Raw genomic sequence first — 24,495 nt, 5'->3', positions numbered from 1 at the left:
CAAACTTGCAGCATGTATCTCACCTGCTCGTCTGCACATCTGCTGGATGAAGTTAGTAACTTGCGCGACCTTGTCGGGCATCGTGAACAGCGCCGGTATCTTCTTTTCTTTTTTGGCGAGGTTCTTTTTTAAATAGTCTATGGTAGTAGCAAGTAGACTAATATAATCCGTTCGCGGCTTCGACTCGTCGGGCATGTCGAGCCCGAGCTCCAGCCTCCCAGCTTTGATGTCAGCGGTGTATCCCATAGGGATATTACCTGGATACAAAGAATATATTATATAACTTGTATAACAGTATCAATAAAGTTCTAGATATAGACATTATAGGTGATCTCAGAACAAGGACTATTATAAGTAGCCCTATTGTGACACTTACTGTTAGAGCGAGATAGCTCAATGCATTTTAGCTCTTATTAGAACGTAACAAAATGATTATGTTTTGTCCTTATCACCGTGGCCAATTTTGTTTGCCAAAATGTATTTGTACGTGAGTATTTGGCAAACAACGTGAAGTGTAGAAGGAATGACATTTCACAAGTAAGAAAATCTGCTTGAGCGAGAGGGACTGAGGGGGCCACGCTAGTTGCAAATCTGGACATATCTGTGTAGGTGATAGTCTTCCTAAATTTAAAAAGAAACTAAGGGACTACTTCAAGTCACTATAGAGTGATGTGATGGGATAGTCGTTAGTTAGTTTTTACTCATTTTTCGAAATGTCTTTCTGTACCTCCATATTTTTATTTTTATTTCTTATTTTTTATACTTAATTTTAATGTTTTTGGTTTTATTGTTAATTTTGTTCTGTTCGTGGCACCGATATATACAAATATAATAAAATAGAAAAAATTGATATTCAATTACTTCCGTTTCAACTTACTAGGATTGATCATTGTGTGATAGACTTCCACTATGCCATGTTCTATGGTGAAATGTAACACTGCAAACTCCCCAACGATGTAGTCTTCATTCGTCTTACAGTAGCAGTTTATGTCCATGACGAATATGTCCAGGTTGATAACAGCTACAATGATCATAATAACCATTATTTTTTCATCATAATCATTAGCTTTTCACAGCCCATACATTTAAATTTAAATTTGATACATCCATATTAATATTATAAATATGTGTCTGTCTGTCTGCTAACTTTTCACGGTGCATCCGCTTAACCGATTTTGATGAAATTTGGTACAGAGATAGCTTGCATCTCGGGGAAATCAGAGTTTCCTGAGATTTTTTGAAACCTAAATACACGCGGACGAAGTCTCGGGCATCATCTAGTATGTAAGTAAATTATATTGAAAATTCATACTATGTCCAAGTCCCTTATTGGTCACCATATTCATTATATCGTTCCGTTCATTTTCGGCAGCCTTTTTAGTTTCATTCTCTCGTCGATCAATTACAGCTATAGGGACTCCCTGTGAAGTGTACTTATTGTCTGGAAGAATCTTTTGCTTCTCCCTCTTTGCTATCTCCTCAAATTTTTTGCGAACTGCAGGTGGAGCATCCTGAAATAAACACATTATGAATGAATGAAAGAAATTAATGAATGAATGAAATATGCTTCATTGTACACCATCATAAAAAGAAACGAAAGTAAAACTATACACAAAAATAGTAGTACAATTTGGCTGCCTTATCACTTTGAAGCAATCTCTACCATGCGACCATGTTATTGTAAATCAATCTGTGATCGGTTTGTCATAATTTTCATGTCATATATATTTTTGTCCTGTTCTTATGAATAATTCTGTTACATTTATCTTACAACATAAAGAAGTCACTATATTTACCAAAGTATAGGGTTATTGTTATAAAGAAAAGAGAAACTGGTTATAATTTAGTCTATTTTTTTGCAAAATCACAACTTTTTAATACAACTTGTCTAAAAAGTAACAAAACAGAAATGTTGTTTCTCGAGCAATTATAATTTTTAATTACATTCATATTATTTTTGATTATTAACATCTTTCTAACCTTACATTGTTTATGTTTAATACACAATTACAATGATTACTTTGCGGTTTTCATTATTAATTTAATTTACAAATACAAATACAAATTTCTTTATTGCAAATCTGGGTAAACAGTGGAGATGTTACAAAAACAAAAAGGTACAGCCAAATTCTGCCTATTAGCATGCAATATGTTATGATATACCTAACAACGTGTACATAGTTTTGATAAAATTAGCCAAATTAAATACTTAGTCACAAAAGAATAAAAAACAAGATAGTACTTAATACAAAATATGTCAAAAGGCAACCATGAATCAATACACCCTAAAGGAAAAAATGTCATCTTAGATATTCGTCAACACTGTAAAAAATATTTTTTAAATTAAATAATTAAATATTCGAATAACTTCTTTTTAAGGCTTTCTATTTTATTTATATTTACAAGTTCTCTTATTTCCAAAGGTAGTTTGTTTACAATTTTTACTGCCATAAGGTTAAATTGATGAGAGCGGTTTTATGTGATGGGAATTTTAATTTATGTTTTTGTCTTTTGTTATCAAGTTCTGTAAACATATTTTTATTATTAGCAACAAACAAAATGGTTTCATAGATATATAATGAAGGTACTGTTAATAAACGAAGTTTTTGAAATTAGTCTCAAATAACAAAATCAGAATGTCATCAAACTATTGTCTGCTGTTTTGGCTTTTTTGAAATCAATTCCCAGTTATTTAATAAAACAAGGATTGATTTCAATTCTTGATGTGTATACTTATAATATATATCTTTTAAAACTATAACAAGTTCAGAACTTAATCATTTAAATTTTGATGCTGCAAAAATTTTAGGAAATACTCAGCTACACTTTTATGTAGATATAATTAATAATTATCTAAAAATAATATTTTTGAACTTTCGTTGAACTTTTCAGGTGATTCAAGGTCATTTTATTTTTTTACAACGTACCTACTTTTGTAATTGAATTTAGCATTATGAAGTTGACTTTCGACTTAAGCACGTCACATGTTTAAGTTTTATCGGAAATTTACTTTAACTTTTAACTTTTATGTAGAGTTGTTTAATTTACAAAAAACCGGGTACGGAGAAGAAATTCGGGGAATCCCGGTTGACGGCCATGTGGATAACAACAACATAACATAGCTGTTAGAACTAAAAACAACTTTTACTTGCACTATATTTATGCCCGATAGAATTTACTAAATTGCTCGAAGCAGTGATCTGTGATACTTTCAGGAAGAAGAAAGCCACTTACCTGGTAAATAGGTCCTGCAGCAGCAGAAACTTCATTCATGTTAGCATAGTGTATTCCTTTTTTCCGTTGCTCTTCCTTAAATTCGAGCATGAAGTAGTAATAGGCATTTCTTGATGGCTTCTTCGGCATTTTATCCCTTCTTCAATTTCACTAAAAGAAATCTAAAAGCCAACAAAAGCACGCGCCCGCCGACGAAAAGCCGTGGAACACAAGCACAGATTAATAGGGACACCGATAAAATAATAGGGATACCTGTGAGGGATACTCATAGAGTAAAGTAATACACTGGAAACGTATAATACAAGTGAGCACCGTCAAGTGACATTACAAAGTACTCTGTGGCAAGTGAGTTTGGTGAGTTTAATAATATACCTATTATCTATGAAGTATGAAGTGAGTAGCACAGACTAATAACATATAGTGAGTCATTGAGATTAGAGTAGGTAGTGAGTAGTGACAGGCCTGCACTGATTAATAGGGATACCACAGATTAATAGGGATAATGATTATATAGGTACCTATTCTAGCCGTAGCTAGGTCAGGCCACAGCACGGCCACAGGCAGGCGAATTTTCTGGTCGGTGGGCGAAGCTTCGTATAGCATTGTATGCACGGATGCCTTGAAATGCCACACCAGCATCCACAGAATTATAAATCACTAGCTGATACCCGCGACTTCGTACGCGTGGATTTGGGTTTTAAAAAATCCCAGGGGAACTCTTTGATTTTCCGGCATAAAAAGTTGCCTATGTCACTCTACAGGTCTTAAACTATACCTATGCAAAACATAACGATAAAGTTTATAACGATGTTAAGAGCAAAATAAGCTCTCGTGTGTAGTGATACATCATAAACTAGCCTGCACGCACGTGACTACAAACGTGCCTATATCGTAAAATCTTTTGGAGCACATTATCCTTTTGCGCGTATTGATACGGTATAAACTAGCGTGCACGCACGCCGCGAGCCTGGCCTTGTATTACTTTACTCTATGAGCCAGGCTTTGACTAAGCGAGAAGGTCAACGACTGCGTGGCCGCGGCGAAAACCACTGAGCCACCAGCCACGGAGTGTGAAGTACCTCTTACTATTGGTTCGAGGTATCTTTCTAGTTTTGCTTTTCTCGATTGGAAGTTTTCCATTTTTGATTATAATTTTTATTATTATTCATAAATCGATTGTAATACTTTGACTAAATCATTTCACTTCAGGAAAACAACCAACAAAACTTCAGCGTGTATAATAGAAATGAGTAACTAATTAGCGAAATCTAGCTTATCGGGTACTAGGAAAAGTATATTTATGAGAAATATTGTAATTGTTATTTATTAAGTAGATAATGCTGTGATAGCCAAGTGGTTAGGACGTCCGCCTTCTAATCGGAGGTCGGCGGTTCGATCCCGGGCACCTCTAATTTTTTGGAGTTATGTGCATGTTAAGTAAAACTATCACTTGCTTGAATGGTGAAGGAAAACATCGTGAGAAAACCTGCACACCTGAGAGTTCTCCATAATGTTCTCAAAGGTGTGTGAAGTCTACCAATCCACCCACGGCCAGCGTGGTAAACTATGGCCAAACTCTTCTCACTCTGAGAGGAGACCCGTGCTCTGTAGTGAGCCGGCGATGGGTTGATCATGATGAGTAGTCAATATTTGTATTAACTGATCAATAATATTTGTATTAAACGTTTTTTATTGTGAAAACAAGTAACTAATGAGAAATACAATGACGCCACGAATTCTCAAAGTTTGTTTTGCAACTAAAGTTGTAGTCCTTGAAAAAAAACCGGTTACACGATAAGGGACAAAAATAGGTTAGCTGCGTCTCTTTTTATCACATTAGTAACTTTATCTGTGCTCTCTTTTTAGTGTGAATGAGAAAGCAAACGTTCCTTTGTCTTGATTTTTTAGTCAGTCTACGGGAAGAACCCTCGTGGAGCTACTTGTTTGGTTATGTTGGCAGTACTGTCTTTCTGACAGTGTAAGTGAATGAATGAAATGAATGAAAGAATGAAAAATGTTATAATGTTGGTATTGGAGCATCCATTACAGGCATACCTACATTTTCTTCTTCTTCTTCTCTTAATATATGGCTTTTTCCAGTGCCATGTCAGCACAATGCACTTTGCCAGTCTCAAGTAGCTTGAAGGAGACACAGAGGAGATTGGCCGGTAAAAATGTGCAGTTAAGATCTTAAACTGTTTACTGTAATAGAAGGGTTAATTTATTGTTACCTACATTTTCAGTTTTGTATGAAACTCGTCTCTTAAAACGTAGGTAATGGTGGTAGTGATTATATACCACAGATTAATAGTTATATACTCTGTGTAGTGTTCACTGATTTGTGAAAGAGCCCAAAGAGTATACGGTTACGGTGGATTCCTGTGGTTTCTCATATTATAATACTCTTTGGGTTTCTCACTTCCCAGCATACTCTATGCTTCCCAGTTCCCAATATTTTTCCTAATGGTGTTTTTAAATATAAAATGAAGTATTGGAGCATTTACCTTTAACTGGTTTTGTGGTACAATAATATATTTGAGTATTTGTGAAAAAGTGTATTTCAACAATCCCTGGAGGAACCCCTGTTTATTAACATCACATTCTTACGAGCTTTGTATATGAGGTATGTAACTTGTAAGCTACGGTTTTACTAATATTTTCATATTATTTTAATAAATAATAATGTTAACATTATATTCCATGTTGGAGTTGATCTAAATACTTAATTTTTATTTGTTTTTGTATCCGATTTATGTTAAATTCTGGTTTCAAATGTTTAATTTGTATGGAGTTTAAGTTGAATTTCCTATAAGGTAGATACGTACTTGTTAGAGCCAGATTTGTTTAAATCACTGATATCCGGAGTCACAGAGTAGGTACAACTTTGGTTCAGTACAATCTTTGATTATCATTTTTAGGTTTCCGCACCTCAAAAAGAAAAACGGAACCCTTGTAGGATCACTTCTTTTAGGGTTCCGCACCTGTAAAGGAAAAACGGAACGGAACCCTTATAGGATCACTTTGTTGTCTGTGTCGGTCTGTCAAGAAACTTACAGGGTACTTCCCGTTGACCTAGAATCATTAAATTTGGCAGGTAGGTAGGTCTAAAGAGAAATTAATTGTTCCATAGCTGATTTTGGTACTGTGGCTTCAGGCTTTTAAAATCCTGTGGAAAAACTGTATTTCCAGTATTAAAAGTATCCCATGTCCATCTCGGGGATGCAAGCTATGCCAAATTTCATTTTCATAAGTATGGCTGGAGATTCTTCGCTAACAATGGGCCTCAAAGAAAGCTCAGAGTCGCTCAGCGGGTGATGGAGAGAGCTATGCGTGGAGTTTCTCTACGTGATCAAATCAGAAATGAGGAGATCCATACACACACACACACACAGACTTTCGCATTTATTATATCAGTATGGATTTTGTTAAGTAAAAGATTTGTCCTTGCTACATTGTGCTACCTTTTGTATAAGCATTGACACTGTCCTGTGTTAATAATAGTATGTAAAGTTTCTTTCTTATGTTAATATCTAACATAAGAATAATTAGTCACGAACTTGTGACAAACTCAATAAATAATAAATAGAAACAATTGTTTTTGTATGGAAATAAACTAGGTACTTATTCATGATCATCATGATCATGATGATACGGCTGAAGGCCTCCCACTAGACCAGATCAGACATTTAGAAATAATAAAATTCCAAACCCCTGCCGGGAATCGAACCCAGGACCTCCAACTAATAAGACAACAGAGCTTACCACTGTGCCAAGGAGGTCATAGTCATATGTCTAAGTCAATAAAGGTTAAAGCATATTTTACTTTTACTATACTTTAAGTTGTGAAGAAAGACATCTCTCGTCTCCAATCTACGGGTGTGTGTTGGGTCCTAAAGTTCCCTGTACGTACAGTGCGGGCAAACCAAGTAACAAGAAGTTGCTACATGACGGTTTGCTCTGTTCAGAGACAAACTGGACAGTAGTCTTGTTTTGTTACAATTTACAATTTCTAGGAGCCGCGTTTTTGTCACACTTTGGTTGTGTAATGTGTTTCAGCCTTTAGTAATACTAACTATTTCGACTTGAGTTTTTTTTTTAATTTATAGAATAGCGCTTGGTGACCCTGGTGGCAAGTGATGATGCAGCCTAAGATGGAGCGCGCTTGCCTAGAAGATGCCTATTCACTCTTGTCTTGAAGGTACCCATACTATAATTGGAGGGGAAAACTGATGCTGGAAGGGTGTTACAAATCTTGAGTCTATTGATTCAAAATAATTTTCTTGTAAAATTATAACCCTGGAACTAGAATGCGGTCAAGGGCTAACTGCTCATCAAATTAAATAAAATACGAAGTTGAAACACTTTTCCCCAATTATTATTAATTATTATTATTATGGTTTATATTTTCCTTCCTAGTTATTTATATGTAGCTGTGTAGTAGGTATTTTCGTTACAACTTTCCTGTATATTTTGTGTATAATAAGTAATAACCATGAGTATTGTTGTGTACACATATTAAGGGTTACCGCTTAGATCTCAATCTATTGTTTTTTATTTTTATTTGGACCATTTATAGCAGAAACCTGTTTTGTGTGCCTTTATAATAAAATAAAATAAAATAAAATAACTAGTTGATTATTACCAATTAATAATAATGTTGTACCCGCTTTGATAGCCTAGTGGTTAAGATATCCGCCTCCTATTTGAGGGATTGGAGGTTCGAACCTGGGCACGCTCTTCTAACTTTTCGGAGTTGGATATTACGTTTAACTTTTAAGCAGTTAAAATATCACTTGCTTTAACGGTGAAGGAAAAACCGCACCGTGAGGAAACCTGCATGCCTGAGGGTTCTCCATAATGTTCTGAAAGGTGTGTGAAGTCTGCCAAATCCGCACTTGGCCAACATGGTGGACGATGGCCAAACCGTTCTCATCCTGGCCAGTCCTGATAGGGGTGTTTCCTCCCTGATAGCCATCTCGGCCTGTCGCGTACTATACCTATTACACATTTGTAGAAAAACCGCTGAAACTAGGGAAACATAAGTATATTTCAACTATCTAGCATCTCTATCGTACAAATTAACGTAACGTAACAGCCCTCGTGCTAACCCGGTGTGGGCGAGCGTGGGTGACGTGCGGGTGTGAGGTGCGCCCCCCAGCCTCATACCCCGATTGCCATCTCAACCTGTCGCGGACTGTAGGCCACAAATCCCTCTGGTTTCATCATTTTTAGGGTTCCGTACCTCAAAAGGAAAAACGGAACCCTTATAGGATCACTTTGTTGTCTGTCTGTCTGTCTGTCGATCTGTCAAGAAACCTACAGAGTACTTCCCGTCGACCTAGAATCATGAAAGTTGGCAGGTAGGTCGGTCTTATAGCAGACATTCGGGGAAAAATCTGAAAACCGTGAATTTGTGGTTACATCACACACAAAAAATTTAATTGTGGTCATTAACTAATAGTTAGTATTTTCAATTTTCGAAGTAAGATAACTATATCAAGTGGGGTATCATAATATGAAAGGTCTTCACCTGTGGATTCTAAAACAGATTTTCATTTATTTTTATGCATAATAGTTTTTGAATTATCGTGCAAAATGTCGAAAAAATACGACTGTAGTACAGAACCCTCAGTGCGCGAGTCTGACTCGCACTTGGCCGGTTTTTTTTACAATAACGCGCACTGATATTATCACTGCATAATTGTGTGCAGCGAGCTCAAAACATATCCGGAAAGAAAACTGTCCTTGAAAACATGAGGACTGATGACTTTGCGCTACATTAAACATTTGATTACCTAGAGACATAAACCACTTGATGAGTCACCACAGAACACTAAATACGCCACTAGAAATGGTGTCCGATGTGTTTATTAACACCGCGGTACAACGTGTAATGTGTCGTCAATTAAGCAAAAACAATTCGAAAGAATTTATTCACGTTTCTCACGTTATTTACATAGTTAGTCTGTTTTTTTACAAAAAAAATTTATCAATCAGGATTGAAAAAAAAACGGCCAAGTTTGAGTCCGAGGTACGTACCGAGGTTTCCATACTACAGTCGTAATTTTTCGACATTTTGCGCGGTAAATTAAAAACTATTATGTATGTCTGTATGTTTGTTACTCTTTCACACAAAAACTACTGGACGGATTTGACTGAAATTTAGACTGGAGATAGATTATACCCTGCATTAACAGATAGGCTAAAATCAAAGAGTTCACACGGAATTTTAAAGAACTTATATCCACGAAAAAGATGTCTCGGGCATCAGCTAGTTATGCATAAAAATAAATAAAAATCTGTTTTAGAATGTACAGGGCCCTTTCATATCATGATACCCCACTAAGTATAGTAACCTTACTTTACTTAATTTTTTTTGTGATGTAACCACAAATTCACGGTTTTCGGATTGTTCCCTTTACGTGTGCAATTAGACCTACCTACGTGCCAAACATGATTTTAGGTCAACGGGAAGTACCCTATAGCTTTTTTGACAGACACGACAGACGGACACACAGATAACGAAGTGGTAATAAGGGTTCTTTCTCTTAAGGTACGGAACCCTAAAAAAACCAATTTCTTATTAAACGGGAACACGTCTAAACTGTTTTTTTTTCAATTTAAAACATGATTTATACGTTCGTTTAAAACATATTTTGTTCAAAAATTTTTGTTTGAAAAAATGCCGACCCATCACGCTATGCACATCAGCTAAACGAATCTCACGCTCCTTCTAATCAATTTCTTAATTCTGAGGCCAGTACAGTTATCTCGTAGGTACATACACTACATTATAATGATAAAACAATTCGTAATGATTTTTTTGCGTGGACATAGTACTACTCGTGCGCAATAAGTAGAGACCTGGGGGGCGATGACGCCACAGACGCGTGGTTGTACTGTAGATAAAAATCGGAGCGCGGCGTCGTTGCGTGACGTGTAAGCAAGTACGAGACTAAGATGTTAAAAAAATGGCGTTGTCTACAGTACAACACGGGAGCTTGAGGGGAAGTTACAGGGGAAGCTGGCGGAGGGTTGCATTCCAGGCGAGTCTCAACTTATCGCGCACGGGTAGTACTTATTTAAAGATCTGAAGAGTGACACTACTACTATTTTTACCCCGGAAAATCAAAGAATTCTCACTCCACGTCCTCACCATTTTCAAAAATTCCACTGGAGCGAAGCCGGAGCGGGTCGTCAATGTATTTCTGTACCACCAGTATTCTTAGAATGAAATGAATAACACAGCAAATACTTCTAATGCTTCTCTAATATTTTGTTACACCCTTTTTAGGATGTCGCTAAATTCGCCAGATACGATACTAGTGTCGTATGCGTTACCTACTTATCTTGTAAGAAGGTAGTTATATAAGGTAGTAACTATTTAATAAGGGTGCATTAAATGATAGATTTTACTGCCTAATCCGCTTCCGTTTTAAGCTGCATCATCACTCACCAACAGGTGAGATTGCAGTCACATAGAGGCTTCGACGTCAAAACAATTTTTCTACATTTGACGCTAGGAAGCCTATGAATAGCCTATTTTTCTGTGATTTCACGTCACCCATAGCCTAATATTTGACATGTCGTTGATTCAGCGACTCGATTGCGGTAGAATGACAGCAACAATGTCACGATCGCAATCACCTCTTATTGGTTGACGCTCGCTCACTATTGGCTACAATACATTGTTGCAACGCGAATACCATAAATTCAGCCAATCACAACAATTGAGATTGTAATTATGATTGATGCAGTTTTTCTGCAATCAAACAGCAGGATCAAACCGAGAGTTCCCTTACTCTAGTTCACTCTGGTCAAGGGCTAACTTGTCATTCAAAAATCTTCGTTGTTTGTTTCAGACACTCCAACCAGCAGATGGCCTAGCAGACAAGACGCAAGGATGCGCCGTTCATGATGAAACTCTATCCCACCGGGCACTCAGGTCTCAATGGCTACTTTATGATGTACCTCTCGAAATGGAAACGGATTGCAGTACTGTTGCTGATCATATGGATTGCTGTCACATACCTCGTCATTTCACCCTTGAGGTAAATAAGGGCTTGCCCATTTTTCCCATCAACTTCCTCCCACTTTTTACCCAACGACGCAACGCGATGGACTGATTATCTAAATATATAAAAGGAAAAGGTGACTGATTGACTGACTGACTGATCTATCAAAGCACAGCTCAAACTACTGGACGGATCGGACTGAAATTTGGCATGCAGATAGCTATTATGACGTAGGAGGATGAGGATCCGCTTAGAAAGGATTTTTGAAAATTCAACCCCAGGGGGGTTAAATAGGGGTTTGAAATTTGTTTAGTCCACGCGGACGAAGTTACGAGCATAAGTTAGTGTTCGTATATTCTGTCATTCCCTCACCACCTGGGTGTCTGGCGCACTTCGACCGTCCGTTGTGCCAGATCCTTCTTTCCACGCACATGCAAACTGTGGGACCAACTCCCATCGGCGGTGTTCCCACTAGATTACAACATGTGGTTATTCACGGGGCGGACCAACAAATTCCTAAAAGGCGGGCAACGCATCGGCAGTTCCTCTGGTAATCACTTAACATCAGGTGACCCGCCTGCTCGTTTGCTCGCTATCTCTATTAAAAAAAAAAAATTCTTGACTGATTTTTCGGCTACTTCTAATTGTTCGGTTGAGTTGAAATTTTACGAACGCGTGTGGTGACAATATCGGTGACCAGCTGATGTCCGCGACTTCGTCCGCGTGGATTTAGGTTTTTTAAAAATCCCGTGGGAGCTCTTTGATTTTCCGGGATAAAAAGTAGCCTATGTCCTTCCCCGGGATGTAAGCTACCTCTGTACCAAATTTCATCAAAATCTGTTACACTGTTGGGCCGTGAAAAGCTAGCAGACAGACAGACACACACACTTTCGCATTTATAATATTAGTATGGACTAGCGACCCGTCCCGGCTTCGTATGGGTAGCTTAACCTCAATATTCATAGGGATCTATGTCGCTCAGGAATAATGTAGAATTCTAATGGTGAAAGAATTTTCGAAATCGGTTCAGTATAATATCCTCCTGCGGCCAGCTTAAACACTACCAAGCTGTTGTCAGATATACTTAGGTATGATTAAACAAAATCGATTCACACGGCGATACAGTTTGACTGTAATTTCATGAAAAATATAGGCACAATGGAGCCTATGTTCGTGCCATGTTCGTGCCATGTTCGTGCCACACCGCATGGCACATTAACAATTCATTCAGCACAAAACGTACGACGCCAGCGAGTAACGAGCAGTAGGCGACAGCCGTGAAATTCACGTAAGGACGTGTATTGTCGGAGATCGTGGATGAAATAACGCGTACAATGCAGCTGAGCCTTCGGGCTGGATAGGAAATTAGGTTTGCATCTCTTTTTCTCTATATATAAAAATGAATCGCTGAATGTGTTGCTGATCGCAAATCTCGAGAACAGCTGAACCGATTTCGCTAATTCTTTTTTATAATATTCCTTGAAGTACGAGGATGGTTCTTACGGAGAGAAAAATTAAAAAAAAATTGCCTGAAAAAGAATCGACTGTTAGGCGGTACGAAGTTCGCCGGGTCAGTTAGTAATAATATAATATTCATTCCGTGGTTTTATGAGGGCTTTATTTATATAAACTAGCTATATATCCGCGACTTCATCCGCCACTACATTTTCTCCCTTAGGGGTTTAATTTTCAAAAATCCTTTTTAACGAATGTCTACGTCATAATAATTACTATCTCCACGCCAAACAGCCCGATCCGTCCAGTAGTTTGAGCTATACGTTGATAGTGTAGCAGGTCCGGACATCTCCACTGATGCGTGCGTGCACCGCGCCGCTTGGCGCCTGACTGAGCTACATTTTGATCGCACGTTCCTTATATAGAAGCTGTAGTGACTAGTGAGACGAGTGCTCCGATGTATGGACGGGACCTCCGCGCTGCGCCGCTGACTGCTGCTAACTGAGCTGCAAGACAACGGTTCCTTGCCTTATATAAGCCACACCGTGGTCACACCTGTTGCACGAAACCGCTTGCTGCGCATGCGTCCATCTCGTAGTTTATGATTGGTTATTTGTTAATTATTATGCTCATGTACTCGTCGGTGTAGTTATGTCTTACGCGCCTTAAGATCCTATATAGCAAATACCCTAATAAATGAATTCATGATCACAAAATCGAGTTTTATTCGAATTGCCTAATAACAAAGATATGGACGGCAACACTGGTAACTCCGACGTAAAAAAAGAAGACCTTACAGAACTCGCAGCAATATCACTCAAGTCTCGCATTCCGGTATTTTGGCGTCATAGACCACGATTGTGGTTCGCCCAGTTCGAATGTATAGTCGCAAGCCAGAAACTCAGCGATGAAGCTAAATTTCAATTCGCCATCGGTCAGCTTGAATTATGCGACATCGAGCAAATCGGCGACATCGTGTTGGAGCCCCCCGCGACTGCGAAGTACGAAACTCTCAAATCGAGGTTAATAGATCTTTATGAAGAATCAAACACGAAAAGATTACACAAGGTAATACACGACATGGAGCTTGGGAGCCAGAAGCCATCGCAACTGTTAAGGCGAATGCGAGATGTGGCACAGAAATTATTTCCAGAAGATACTTTGAAGCTACTGTGGATAAGTCACCTGCCTCAAGCTGTTCGTACCCCGCTATCTATGAGCACCGAAACGAGCCTAGATAAACTCGCCACAACGGCCGACAAGATGATCGAACAACAAAATTCAGAAGTGAACTCCGTCTGCCAATCATCAACATCAACACAGGGCAATAGTGATTCGATAGTTTTAAACAAAATCGAAGAATTATCGAAGGAAATCGCCGCTATTAAATTGAACCAATCACAGTTTTCTCGTCGGCCCCGCCGAGTCAACATTTATCGCCCACCCGTATCGCAAGAACAGAAGTTTAACCACTCAAGAATTTGTTTCTACCATCGTCGGTTTGGAGACCAAGCTTATCGCTGCCTATCGCCCTGTGAATACAAAAAGCAAGTCAACAACCAAAGTACGGGAAACTAACGACGACTCAAGCTGCGACGGGAGCCCGGGTCGAAGAAGTACAATTGAACCGTCTATTCATCAAGGACAAATCAAGCTGATTACGTTACCTAGTCGATACTGGAGCCAACATATCAGTCCTACCACTGCAAAACTTCAAGAGAAAAGTGCGCGATCCTCAAAATTATCTTTATGCAGCTAACGGGACCCCCATACCTACTTATGGCAGCCAAACAACCGAGCTCGACCTAGGTTTACGACAAACATACAAATGGACGTTCGTCATAGCTTCAGTGAGCCGACCCATTATAGGCGCAGATTTTCTACAGCATTACAACTTGATGGTCGACATTCGAGGCCGAAGATTAATTGACTCAAGAGGTACTTCCATAGCAAGAGGATGTGTATCTTCGTCTCTAGAACCAAGCATACGTACTATCGATGATAGGCAACCTTATCACGATATATTGGCGAAGTATCCCGACATCACGCGACCCAACTCAATGAAAACTTCCCAAAGCAACGTAGAACACTACATCGAAACCACCGGCCCACCAGTATTTGCAAAGGCACGACCACTATCACCACAGAAAAGCAAAATTGCTAAGGAAGAATTCCAACACATGATGGACCAAGGAATCTGTCGACCTTCGAGCAGTCCCTGGGCTAGTCCACTACACATGGTGGAAAAGAAAAATGGTCAATATCGTCCATGCGGTGACTACAGAAGACTAAATGCGATGACAGTACCGGATCGCTACCCCGTGCCACGCCTTCACGACTTCACGCATTGTTTAGAAAACAAGAAAATTTTCTCGAAACTTGACCTGGAAAAAGCCTACTTCCAAATAAAAGTACGAGACAGCGATATCAAAAAGACCGCGATCATCACTCCTTTCGGGCTTTTTGAATTCACCAAGATGTGTTTCGGATTGAGAAATGCAGGTCAAACCTTCCAGAGACACATCGATAATGTGCTAAGGGGCCTACCAGTATTTCCCTTCATTGATGATATACTAATAGCTTCGGAGACTGAAGAGAAACACAGAGAACATCTAGAAGAAGTCTTTAAACGCTTGGAGGAAAATGGCTTGACGCTGAATGTTTCAAAATGTACCTTTGGTGTACCACAGCTAGACTTTTTGGGTTACACCGTTTCAAAAGATGGCATCAGACCCACAGAAGAAAAAGTCAAAGCCATATCTACGTATCCATTACCTGAAACCATTCAGCAACTTCGAAGATTTTTGGGAATGTTAAATTTTTACCGGGAAAATATACCCCAAGCAGCAGAGCATCAAAAAGAGCTTCATAGATACCTCCATAATACTAAGAAGAATGATACAACAAAAGTACAGTGGACAGACGCGGCTAAAAAGGCATTCGAAACATGTAAAGAAGATATCAAGTCCGCAGCTTTGCTATACCATCCATCCTCAGGAGTTCCATACTCTCTTATGACCGACGCCTCAGACTCATGTGCCGGCGCCGTTCTACAGCAAAAAATAAAAGGATCATGGGTACCTATCGGTTTTTTCTCCAAGAAGTTTAATGAAGCGCAAAGGAAATACAGCACATACGACAGAGAACTATTGTCAATCTACATGGCCATTCGTCATTTCCGGCATGTCTTCGAGGGTCAAGAACTAACGATTTATACCGACCACAAGCCATTAACCTACGCACTAACTGCGCAAAGCAAGACTGAGTCTCCGCGCAGAGCACGTTACCTGGATTACATCGGTCAGTTCGCGTCCGAAATCAAATATATCTCCGGCAAAGAGAACGAGGTTGCAGACGCTTTATCAAGAGTTGAAACCTTATTTTGCCCTTCTCCGATTGACTACAAACAGTTGGCCCAGAGTCAGAAAGACGACGTCGAACTTATCAATCTACAAGAACGCAACAATTTGAAATTCCAAGCAATAACCCTACCTGACACTTCAGCAACTATCATCTGCGAGATGTCTACGGGAATCGCACGCCCATACCTGACTTATGAGTTTCGTAAACTAGCATACAAAGCAATTCACGAGCTTAGTCATCCGGGCGTTAGAGGAACAAGGAGATTGGTCACTGCACGATTTTTTTGGCCCAGCATGAATAAAAATGTGAGCGAATGGACTCGAACCTGCATACCCTGCCAGAAATCAAAAGTGCAACGACATGTCCGTTCACCCCTTGAACATTTCGAGTTCGCAGAAAAATTACGACACGTGCACATGGATATCATCGGACCACTACCCATATCAAACGGGTATCGTTATTGCCTGACTATGATAGACCGAGCAACAAGGTGGACTGAAGCCTGCCCTATTATGGATATAACAGCAGAAACCGTAGCGACAGCATTCTATGAAGTATGGATAAGCCGCTTTGGGACACCGGAAAAGGTCACAACAGATCAAGGGAGGCAATTCCAGGGTGACATATTTAAGAATCTAGCACGACGTATGGGAATACAACAAAACCGCACCACAGCTTACCATCCGCAGACCAACGGTATCATTGAAAGATGGCACAGAACCCTGAAATGCGCATTAACGACACGCCTAAATGCAGATAACTGGTCTTACGAACTACCTACCGTTTTATTGGGACTTCGCGCAGCCGTCAAAGAAGATATCGGGCACAGTGCAGCAGAGTTATTATACGGACAGACGATTCGCTTGCCAGGAGAGTTCTATACTGCAGCGAACACTAATTCAACCGAACCCAACCTGAAACTGATGAATAATATAAGTGACGCAATAAGAAAATCGCAAGAGCAAAGGAAGCCAAACTGTCGTCCAATATTTGTTCCCCAAGACCTTTTAAAATGCGAACATGTATTCATACGACACGACGCAGTAAGCAAGCCACTCACACCCGCCTACGACGGCCCGTTTCAAGTCATCGAGCGAAGTGCAAAATTTTTCAAGATCTGTGTGAAAAACAAGATAATAACTATTTCTATCGATCGACTGAAACCAGCATACGTCATAAAGAACCCCGATCAAGAAGAAGCACAACAAACTAAAAACTACGCTTATATAACAAGATACGGAAGAGTCTCTAAACAACCCAAACGCTTCGCTGATGGGGGAGCGGTGTAGCAGGTCCGGACATCTCCACTGATGCGTGCGTGCACCGCGCCGCTTGGCGCCTGACTGAGCTACATTTTGATCGCACGTTCCTTATATAGAAGCTGTAGTGACTAGTGAGACGAGTGCTCCGATGTATGGACGGGACCTCCGCGCTGCGCCGCTGACTGCTGCTAACTGAGCTGCAAGACAACGGTTCCTTGCCTTATATAAGCCACACCGTGGTCACACCTGTTGCACGAAACCGCTTGCTGCGCATGCGTCCATCTCGTAGTTTATGATTGGTTATTTGTTAATTATTATGCTCATGTACTCGTCGGTGTAGTTATGTCTTACGCGCCTTAAGATCCTATATAGCAAATACCCTAATAAATGAATTCATGATCACAAAATCGAGTTTTATTCGAATTGCCTAATAACAAAGATATGGACGGCAACAATAGATCAGTTAGTCAGTCAGTCTGTCAGCATTTCCTTGTATATATTTAGATATACTTTGAAAAACTTTTTAATTGGTTAAACCATAGTAACTTGAAAGTACAGTAATTCACAGGCTTTAAGTATTGTCTTTTCAACGTTTCAGAGAACGCCTTGATACACCCATTATCCCATTATGAATTTCATGTAATCACTACCCATATTACAAATGCGAAAGTGTGTTTGTTTGTTGGTCAGTTGGTTTATTGGTTTGTGGGTTTGCCCTTCAATCACGTTACAAAGAAGCAACGGATCCACGTGATTTTTTGCATGGGTATAGTTTATGACCTAAGGAGTGCGATAGGCTACTTTTTATCCCGGAAAATCAAAGAGTTCCACGGGATTTTTAAAAACCAAAATCCACGCGTCTGAAGTCGCGGGTATCAGCTAGTTATTACTATATTCAAAATTTTAAATAGCGTAACGTATTGCCAAGAGGCATGAAAGTCGCCTAAGGACGCGGGTATTGTAGGACTACAAAGTAGCGAGACGAAGTATCAAGTATGTAAATAATGCAAGCGAACTGCTCATGTAGGTACAAGTATCAAGACTGGCAAGTTTTACTACATCGCGTCTGGGGGAAACTTAGCGGGATGAACGCGATTTTAATATTAAATTTTTCATTTTGAATGTGCAGCGTATAAAACGCAATAAAGATGAGAATAAGTAAATAAAATTCCGCACGCTAATCGCGAGCATTATTTACACCGTATAGAAGTTTGTTAATGAAATAAACCGACTATTACCTACCTCTTTATCCCTAACTAGCTTATGCTCGCGACTTCGTCCGCGTGGACTACACAAATTTCAAACCTCTATTTCACCCCGTTAGTAGGGGTTGAATTTTCAAAAATCCTTTCTTAGCGGATGCTTACTTACTTTGAGCTGCGCGTTGATAGATCAGTCAGTCACCTTTTTCCTTTTATATAAAAGCTGAACAAAATTTTGTTATACTCGTATATCTTTTAAATATATGCTTTTTAGGGTTCCGTACCTCAAAAGGAGAAAAGGAACCCTCTTCGTTGTCTGTCTGTCTGTCGTGTCTGTCAAAAAACCTATAGGGTACTTCCCGTTGAACTAGAATCATGAAATTTGGCAGGTAGGTAGGTAGGTCTTACAGCATAATTTGGGGGAAAATCTGAAAACCGTGAATTTGTGGTTAGGTACATCACAAAAAACAACAACTTCAACTTTTCTTCAACTTTTGAAGTAAGATTAATATACCAAGTGGGGTATCATATGAAAGGGCTGTACATTCGAAAAAAGATTTTTATTTATTTTTAGGCACAATAGTTTTCGATTTATCGAGCAAAATGTCGAAAGAATACGACTGTAGTACAAAGCCCTCGGTGCGCGGCGAGCGAGTTTTATTCAAGTTGCAGACATAGACGGGACGATGCCTGGGGCTAGACTGCGTCCGCTTGGACTTTAATTCAATATTTTGCTGCAGTCTCTTCAATAGTGGTAGGTACCTATATTCCATAACTAGGTCGGCACATAGTATAAAGCAGAGCATGTGCATTTAAATCATTTTCATTTCTTCTTCGTACAGGTACCTCAAAAGGAAAACCCGGCCAAGTGCGAGTCAGGCTCGCGCAACGAGTGTTCTGTACGACAGTCGTATTTTTTCGACATTTTGCACGATAATTAAAAAACTATGATGCATAAAAATAAATGAAAATCTTTTAGAATGCACAGGTGAAGACCTTTCATATGATACCCCACTTGATATACCTAAGTTATCTTACTTCAAAAATTAAAAAAATACTAATTATTAGTTCATGACCACAATTTAATTTGTTTTGTGTGATGTAACCACAAATTCACGGTTTTCAGATTTTTCCCCGAATGCCAGCTATAACACCCACCTTCCTGCCAAATTTCATGATTCTAGGTCAACGGGATGTACCCTGTAGGTTTCTTGACCGACAGACAGACAGACAACAAAGTGAGGGTATAAGGGTTCCGTTTTTCCTTTTGAGGTACGGAACCCTAAAAACGGAACCCTTATAGGATCACTTTGTTGACTATCTGTCTGTGTGTCAAGGAACCTACATGGTAGGTAATCTATACCTATAAGGGATTAACGATCTGAAACCTTTTAAAAATATTAAAATGTGCAGTAAATACTAAATAGCAATCAAATGTTTATAATGTACGATTGATTGGTTTTGCGGTGCGCAATCTTAATTACATACATATAGTATATGTATAGTGCCGATATAAAATTAATGGAAAATGTTTTCAAATGTTTTGAGATGGTGATGGTAAAAGCATACTCGTTAGATATAATTATCTCTCACCCGGCTATACTCACGTGTTTAGTCGACGTTAGCACGACTAGTTTCGAACCCATCCGGGGTTCTTTTTCAAGGGACCGGTTTGAAACTAGTCGGCCACGTGAGTATAGCCGGGTGAGAGATATTATATATAATGGAAGTCACTCACGATAGTTTCTGGTTTAAACGCTAAAATACTCGTTAGAGTTTGTTGTGGGCTTCTTTTCTACATACGCGACAGAAAGTACTGTACATCGGCCTTTAGAATGATATTTCGGCTTTGTAGAGCGTTGTCTATGTCACTCATACGTATGTGACGTTTTGTTGGTCTCAACAACAAAGACAGTACTCTACAAATCTGCTATCTCTTTCTAAAGGTCGATGTACATTACTTTCTGCAGCGTACTGTAACCAGGATTCGTTTGGAACCCTTGTAGATTTATAACTTGACAATATTATGTTATTACCACTTCATCATGATCAACCTAATGACCGGCTCACTACAGAGCACGGGTCTGCTCTCAGAATGAGAATTGTCTTGGCCATAGTCTACCACGCCGCCCGGCCGGCCAAGTACAACCAAACACACTTTCGCATTTATGATAAGGGTGATGCGAAAGTGTGTTTGTTTGTTGGTTTGTCCTTCAATCACGTCGCAACGGAGCAACTAATCGACGTGATTTTTTCATGGGTATACTTAAGACCTGGAGAGTGACATAGGCTAATTTTTAACCCGGGAAATTAAAGAGTTCCCACGGGATTTTTAAAAACCTAAATCCACGCGTATGAAGTCGCGAGCATCAGCTAGTATAGTATACATTCGCATATATTTTACTGTTATGAATAAAGTATAGGAGTGAACCGGTATAGGAGTGGACTGAAAACCGAAAGGACGACGGTTCAAACCCCGCCCGTTGCACTATTGTCGTACCTACTCCTAGCACAAGCCTGACGCTTAATTGGAGAGGAAAGGGGAATATTAGTCATTTAACATGGAAAATATTCTTAAATAAAAAAAATAAAAAAAAGTATTATAATACTTTCATATGTGCCCTGTGGTGGTAATTTTAATACGTAGTAGTTTTAGTTTTGTGAACTATATTTTGTTTCTTTTGTGGTACGTCAACCTAAAAAGGCGGCATTCTCTAACAAAGGCTTCTATTACAGATGCGACGGGAGCTCAGAAGACGCGAGCGACTTTCAGGAGAGATTAAAAGCTGTCTCCCATCAACTGGAGTCACTGAAACAGCACCACAGCAACCTCATTGCACAGATAAAGAAGTCTTCAGGGTACGTTTCATATTTTGCTTTTGAAAATTTTTTGCTGTGGCCTATATAGAATTTGGGAATATGAATCTTTATTTGCTTTACTGTTTTTGTGCAAAACATTACATATAATCTATTCTAGGTTATAGAGGGTTCCAGGTTCAATCCCGGGCACGCTCCTTTAACTTTTCGGAGTTATGTGTTTTAAGCATTAATTGCATAATCAGTATCGGTATCACTTGCTTTAACGGCGAAGAAAAACATCGCGAGGAAATCTGCCGCCTCAGAGTTCTAAATAATGTTTTCAAAGGTGTGTGAAGTCTGCCAATCCGCATTTGGCCTGCGTGATAGACTATGTCCAAACCCTTCTTATTCTGAGAGGAGACCTGTGCTCAGTAGTGAGCCGGCGATAGGTTGATAATGAAGATACTATTTTACAATGATGACGTCATATAAATAAGCATTACCAACTTGGACGCTAGATTCAGTTAAACTGATTAAAATAAACCGGCCAAGTACGAGTCAGACTTGCGCACCGGAATTCTGTACTACAGTCGTATTTTTTCGACATTTTGCACGATAACCTACCTACCCTGCGAAATTTCATGTTTCTAGGTCAACGGGTAGATAACGAAGTGATCCTATAAGGGTTCCTTTTTTCCTTTTGAGGTACAGAACCCTAATAAAAAAACACTAATAGCACACTAGAACGATAAAATTACCTAATTGTGTTTAAAATAAAATAAGACAAACCAAAACAATAGTTCGCCATAGAAACACAATTTTGATAAAATTCAGTTACCTAAAATAAAATGTTGTCATGATGTGTCGTACCTACACATTTCCTTGTTTGCAGATTAAACGTAAATCTTAACGACTTAGAAACGTCCGCGCTCCTCCACAATGGTGGTGGTGCATCGGAAGAGTACGAGAATCTCAGACGGAGAATATACTCCAATACCAAAGAGATATGGTACTTTGTCAACCACGAGCTGACGAAACTCAAGGGAGAGGACGCGCCGGCTGAGAAGATACAGGCGATACTCGACCAAGTTGCTGACAGGAAAAGGTAAGTAGAGTACGCGACAGATCGAGATGGCAATCGGGGAGGGAATGCTCCGCACAGTCCCCTCGCTAACCCGGTGGTAGATTGCCTTCTCGACCTGTCGCGGACTATACACTATCCATGTTATGTTATGAAAGTGTGTTTATTTATTGATTTATTGGTTTGTCCTTCGATCACGCCGCAACGGAGCAATATAGATTGACCTGATTTTATGTGGACATAGTTGAAGCCCTGGAAAATGACATAGGCTACTCTTTACCTTGGAAAATCTAAAGAATTGAGTTCTCACGGAATTTTTGAAATCTAAATCCATTAGCTAGCAGGTTATAAATTACACCACGCGGACGAAGTCGCGGGTATAAACTAGTCTGTATAAAATTCAAAAATTCAAAATTCAAATAATTTATTCAAAATAGGTAATAAATTACTCTTTTTGATTGTCAGTTGTTAGATTTGTAAGATATAGTGGTGATAATTATTACGTAAACTTAAAAGTAAAGCTACGAGGGTTCCAAACGCGCCCAGGTCTGAGAAGAGCCCACAACAAACTCTGCCACAAAGTTAATTATATTAATATAATAATTACATTTTCATAGAAAAGCGTCATAAATTTTACTTTACGCATGGTTAACATAATGGTAATGGGTCATGCTTCGTGTCGGAAATGCTAAATCGAAAAGTAACCCGGACGTCTAGATAAAGAAGCTATAAGCAAAGGTCCCTTTTGCCAAAGTACTGGACCATTCGGTCTAAAAAGTAAATGGAGATGTCTCGTGTCGTGGTGATGGATACTAGTTGTCTCGATAACTTTAATAAAAGCCTTTCACCATATTTTCAGATTAGTAATGTAGTTATTGTAATATGAGATTCCCAAGAGGTATACTATGTTGTATTTAGTGTTTGACTACGATTTCAACATAGGTAAGTAATAAAGTGGTCGAAAAGGAAATCAAGAGAAATATAGTAATACGTAAAGGGACAGGATTGCCTAAGAAGATGCCTGTTCATGTCACTCAAAGGCACACAGTCACACTCACCCAAAGAGAGTCAGTAGACAGTCTGTGTGACTTGTATGTGCGCTTTTATGTGTGCACTGAAATAGAATTTTCTCTTCATTCTATTTGACAAAAACGCTGTCTGCTCGCTAGACGAGTTGCTTTATGAATTTTATTCATATCGCGATTTTACGATACTTGCTAACACGTTTTTTATGATCGCGTGATTTTATGTTGCATGGAAAATAATTTGAAATGCTATTATAAAATGGCCATTGTTTAAAATAGTGAAAATGTTTATTTGATCAAGATAAATTCTTTGATTTTAAATTTTTAGGGTTCCATACCTCAAAAGGAAAAAGAACCCTTATAGGATCACTTTGTTGTCTGTCCGTCTGTCCGTCGTATCTGTCAAGAAAACCTAGGGTACTTCCCGTTGACCTAGAACCATGAAATTTGGTAGGTCTTATAGCTCGAGCAAAGAAATAAATCCGAAAACTAATGGTTAAAATTGACTCCAAAATCTAAAATGGACTCTGTTTCTGAGAGGAGACCTCTGTAGCTCTGATCTCTGCAGGGAGCCGGCGATGGGTTTACCATAATGATGATGATGATAATTATTATGTTTTATTACAGATCGTTATTATCAGACCAGCAGAAGCTCATAGAAATCGACGGCTACCACGAATGGCGTCGGACGGAAGCGGCCAACGTCAGCGATCTCATACAGAGGCGGCTCAAGTCCCTACAGAACCCTCCCGACTGTCGAGATGCAAGGAAGGTCATCTGCAACTTGAACAAGGTAAGATCGCACACAAACTCCACGTTCACGATCAACTGAACGACTTGGGGACGATCCCAAGCTAACCGGCTCGTTGGTAAGCCTGGAGCACCGCAGAGACGTTAGCTCCCTATGCGTGTTCTATCGCCTTTATAATGGGGAGTGCCTCCTATTCGGGAGGTCGGCGCGGGCGGTTCGATCCGGCTCACCTTATTTTATTAGGTTTCCGTACCTCAAATGGAAAACCGGAACCCTTATAGGATCACGTCTGTCTGTCTGCCTGTCTG

General features: G+C 39.4%; 2 protein-coding genes across 3 annotated transcripts in view; one reads left to right on the top strand and one right to left on the bottom strand.

The window, feature by feature from the left end:
- The window catches only part of mael (germ-plasm component protein maelstrom), an 82,311-nt gene extending 78,801 nt beyond the window's left edge, over positions 1–3,510 (bottom strand). For both annotated transcript variants that reach the window (XM_069504012.1, XM_069504013.1), the window contains exons 1-4: positions 3,235–3,510; positions 1,313–1,511; positions 878–1,021; positions 24–257 (exon numbers count right to left, since the gene is read on the bottom strand). In XM_069504012.1, the coding sequence (XP_069360113.1) occupies positions 24–257; positions 878–1,021; positions 1,313–1,511; positions 3,235–3,363 (706 nt within the window). In that variant the 5' untranslated portion in view covers positions 3,364–3,510. The remainder of the gene's footprint in view (positions 1–23; positions 258–877; positions 1,022–1,312; positions 1,512–3,234) is intronic.
- Positions 3,511–5,524: 2,014 nt separating this feature from the next.
- FucT6 (alpha-(1,6)-fucosyltransferase 8) overlaps positions 5,525–24,495 on the top strand; it is a 38,697-nt gene continuing 19,726 nt past the window's right edge. Inside the window, exons 1-5 of the mRNA XM_069503913.1 lie at positions 5,525–5,857; positions 11,097–11,285; positions 21,268–21,390; positions 22,223–22,435; positions 24,064–24,229. Coding sequence (XP_069360014.1) covers positions 11,149–11,285; positions 21,268–21,390; positions 22,223–22,435; positions 24,064–24,229 — 639 coding nt within the window. The 5' untranslated portion in view covers positions 5,525–5,857; positions 11,097–11,148. The remainder of the gene's footprint in view (positions 5,858–11,096; positions 11,286–21,267; positions 21,391–22,222; positions 22,436–24,063; positions 24,230–24,495) is intronic.

Source organism: Maniola hyperantus, chromosome 16 (genome assembly GCF_902806685.2).
Source record: "Maniola hyperantus chromosome 16, iAphHyp1.2, whole genome shotgun sequence".
In the NCBI taxonomy this organism is placed as follows: domain Eukaryota; kingdom Metazoa; phylum Arthropoda; class Insecta; order Lepidoptera; family Nymphalidae; genus Maniola; species Maniola hyperantus.
This window is presented reverse-complemented; position numbering and strand designations above follow the sequence as displayed.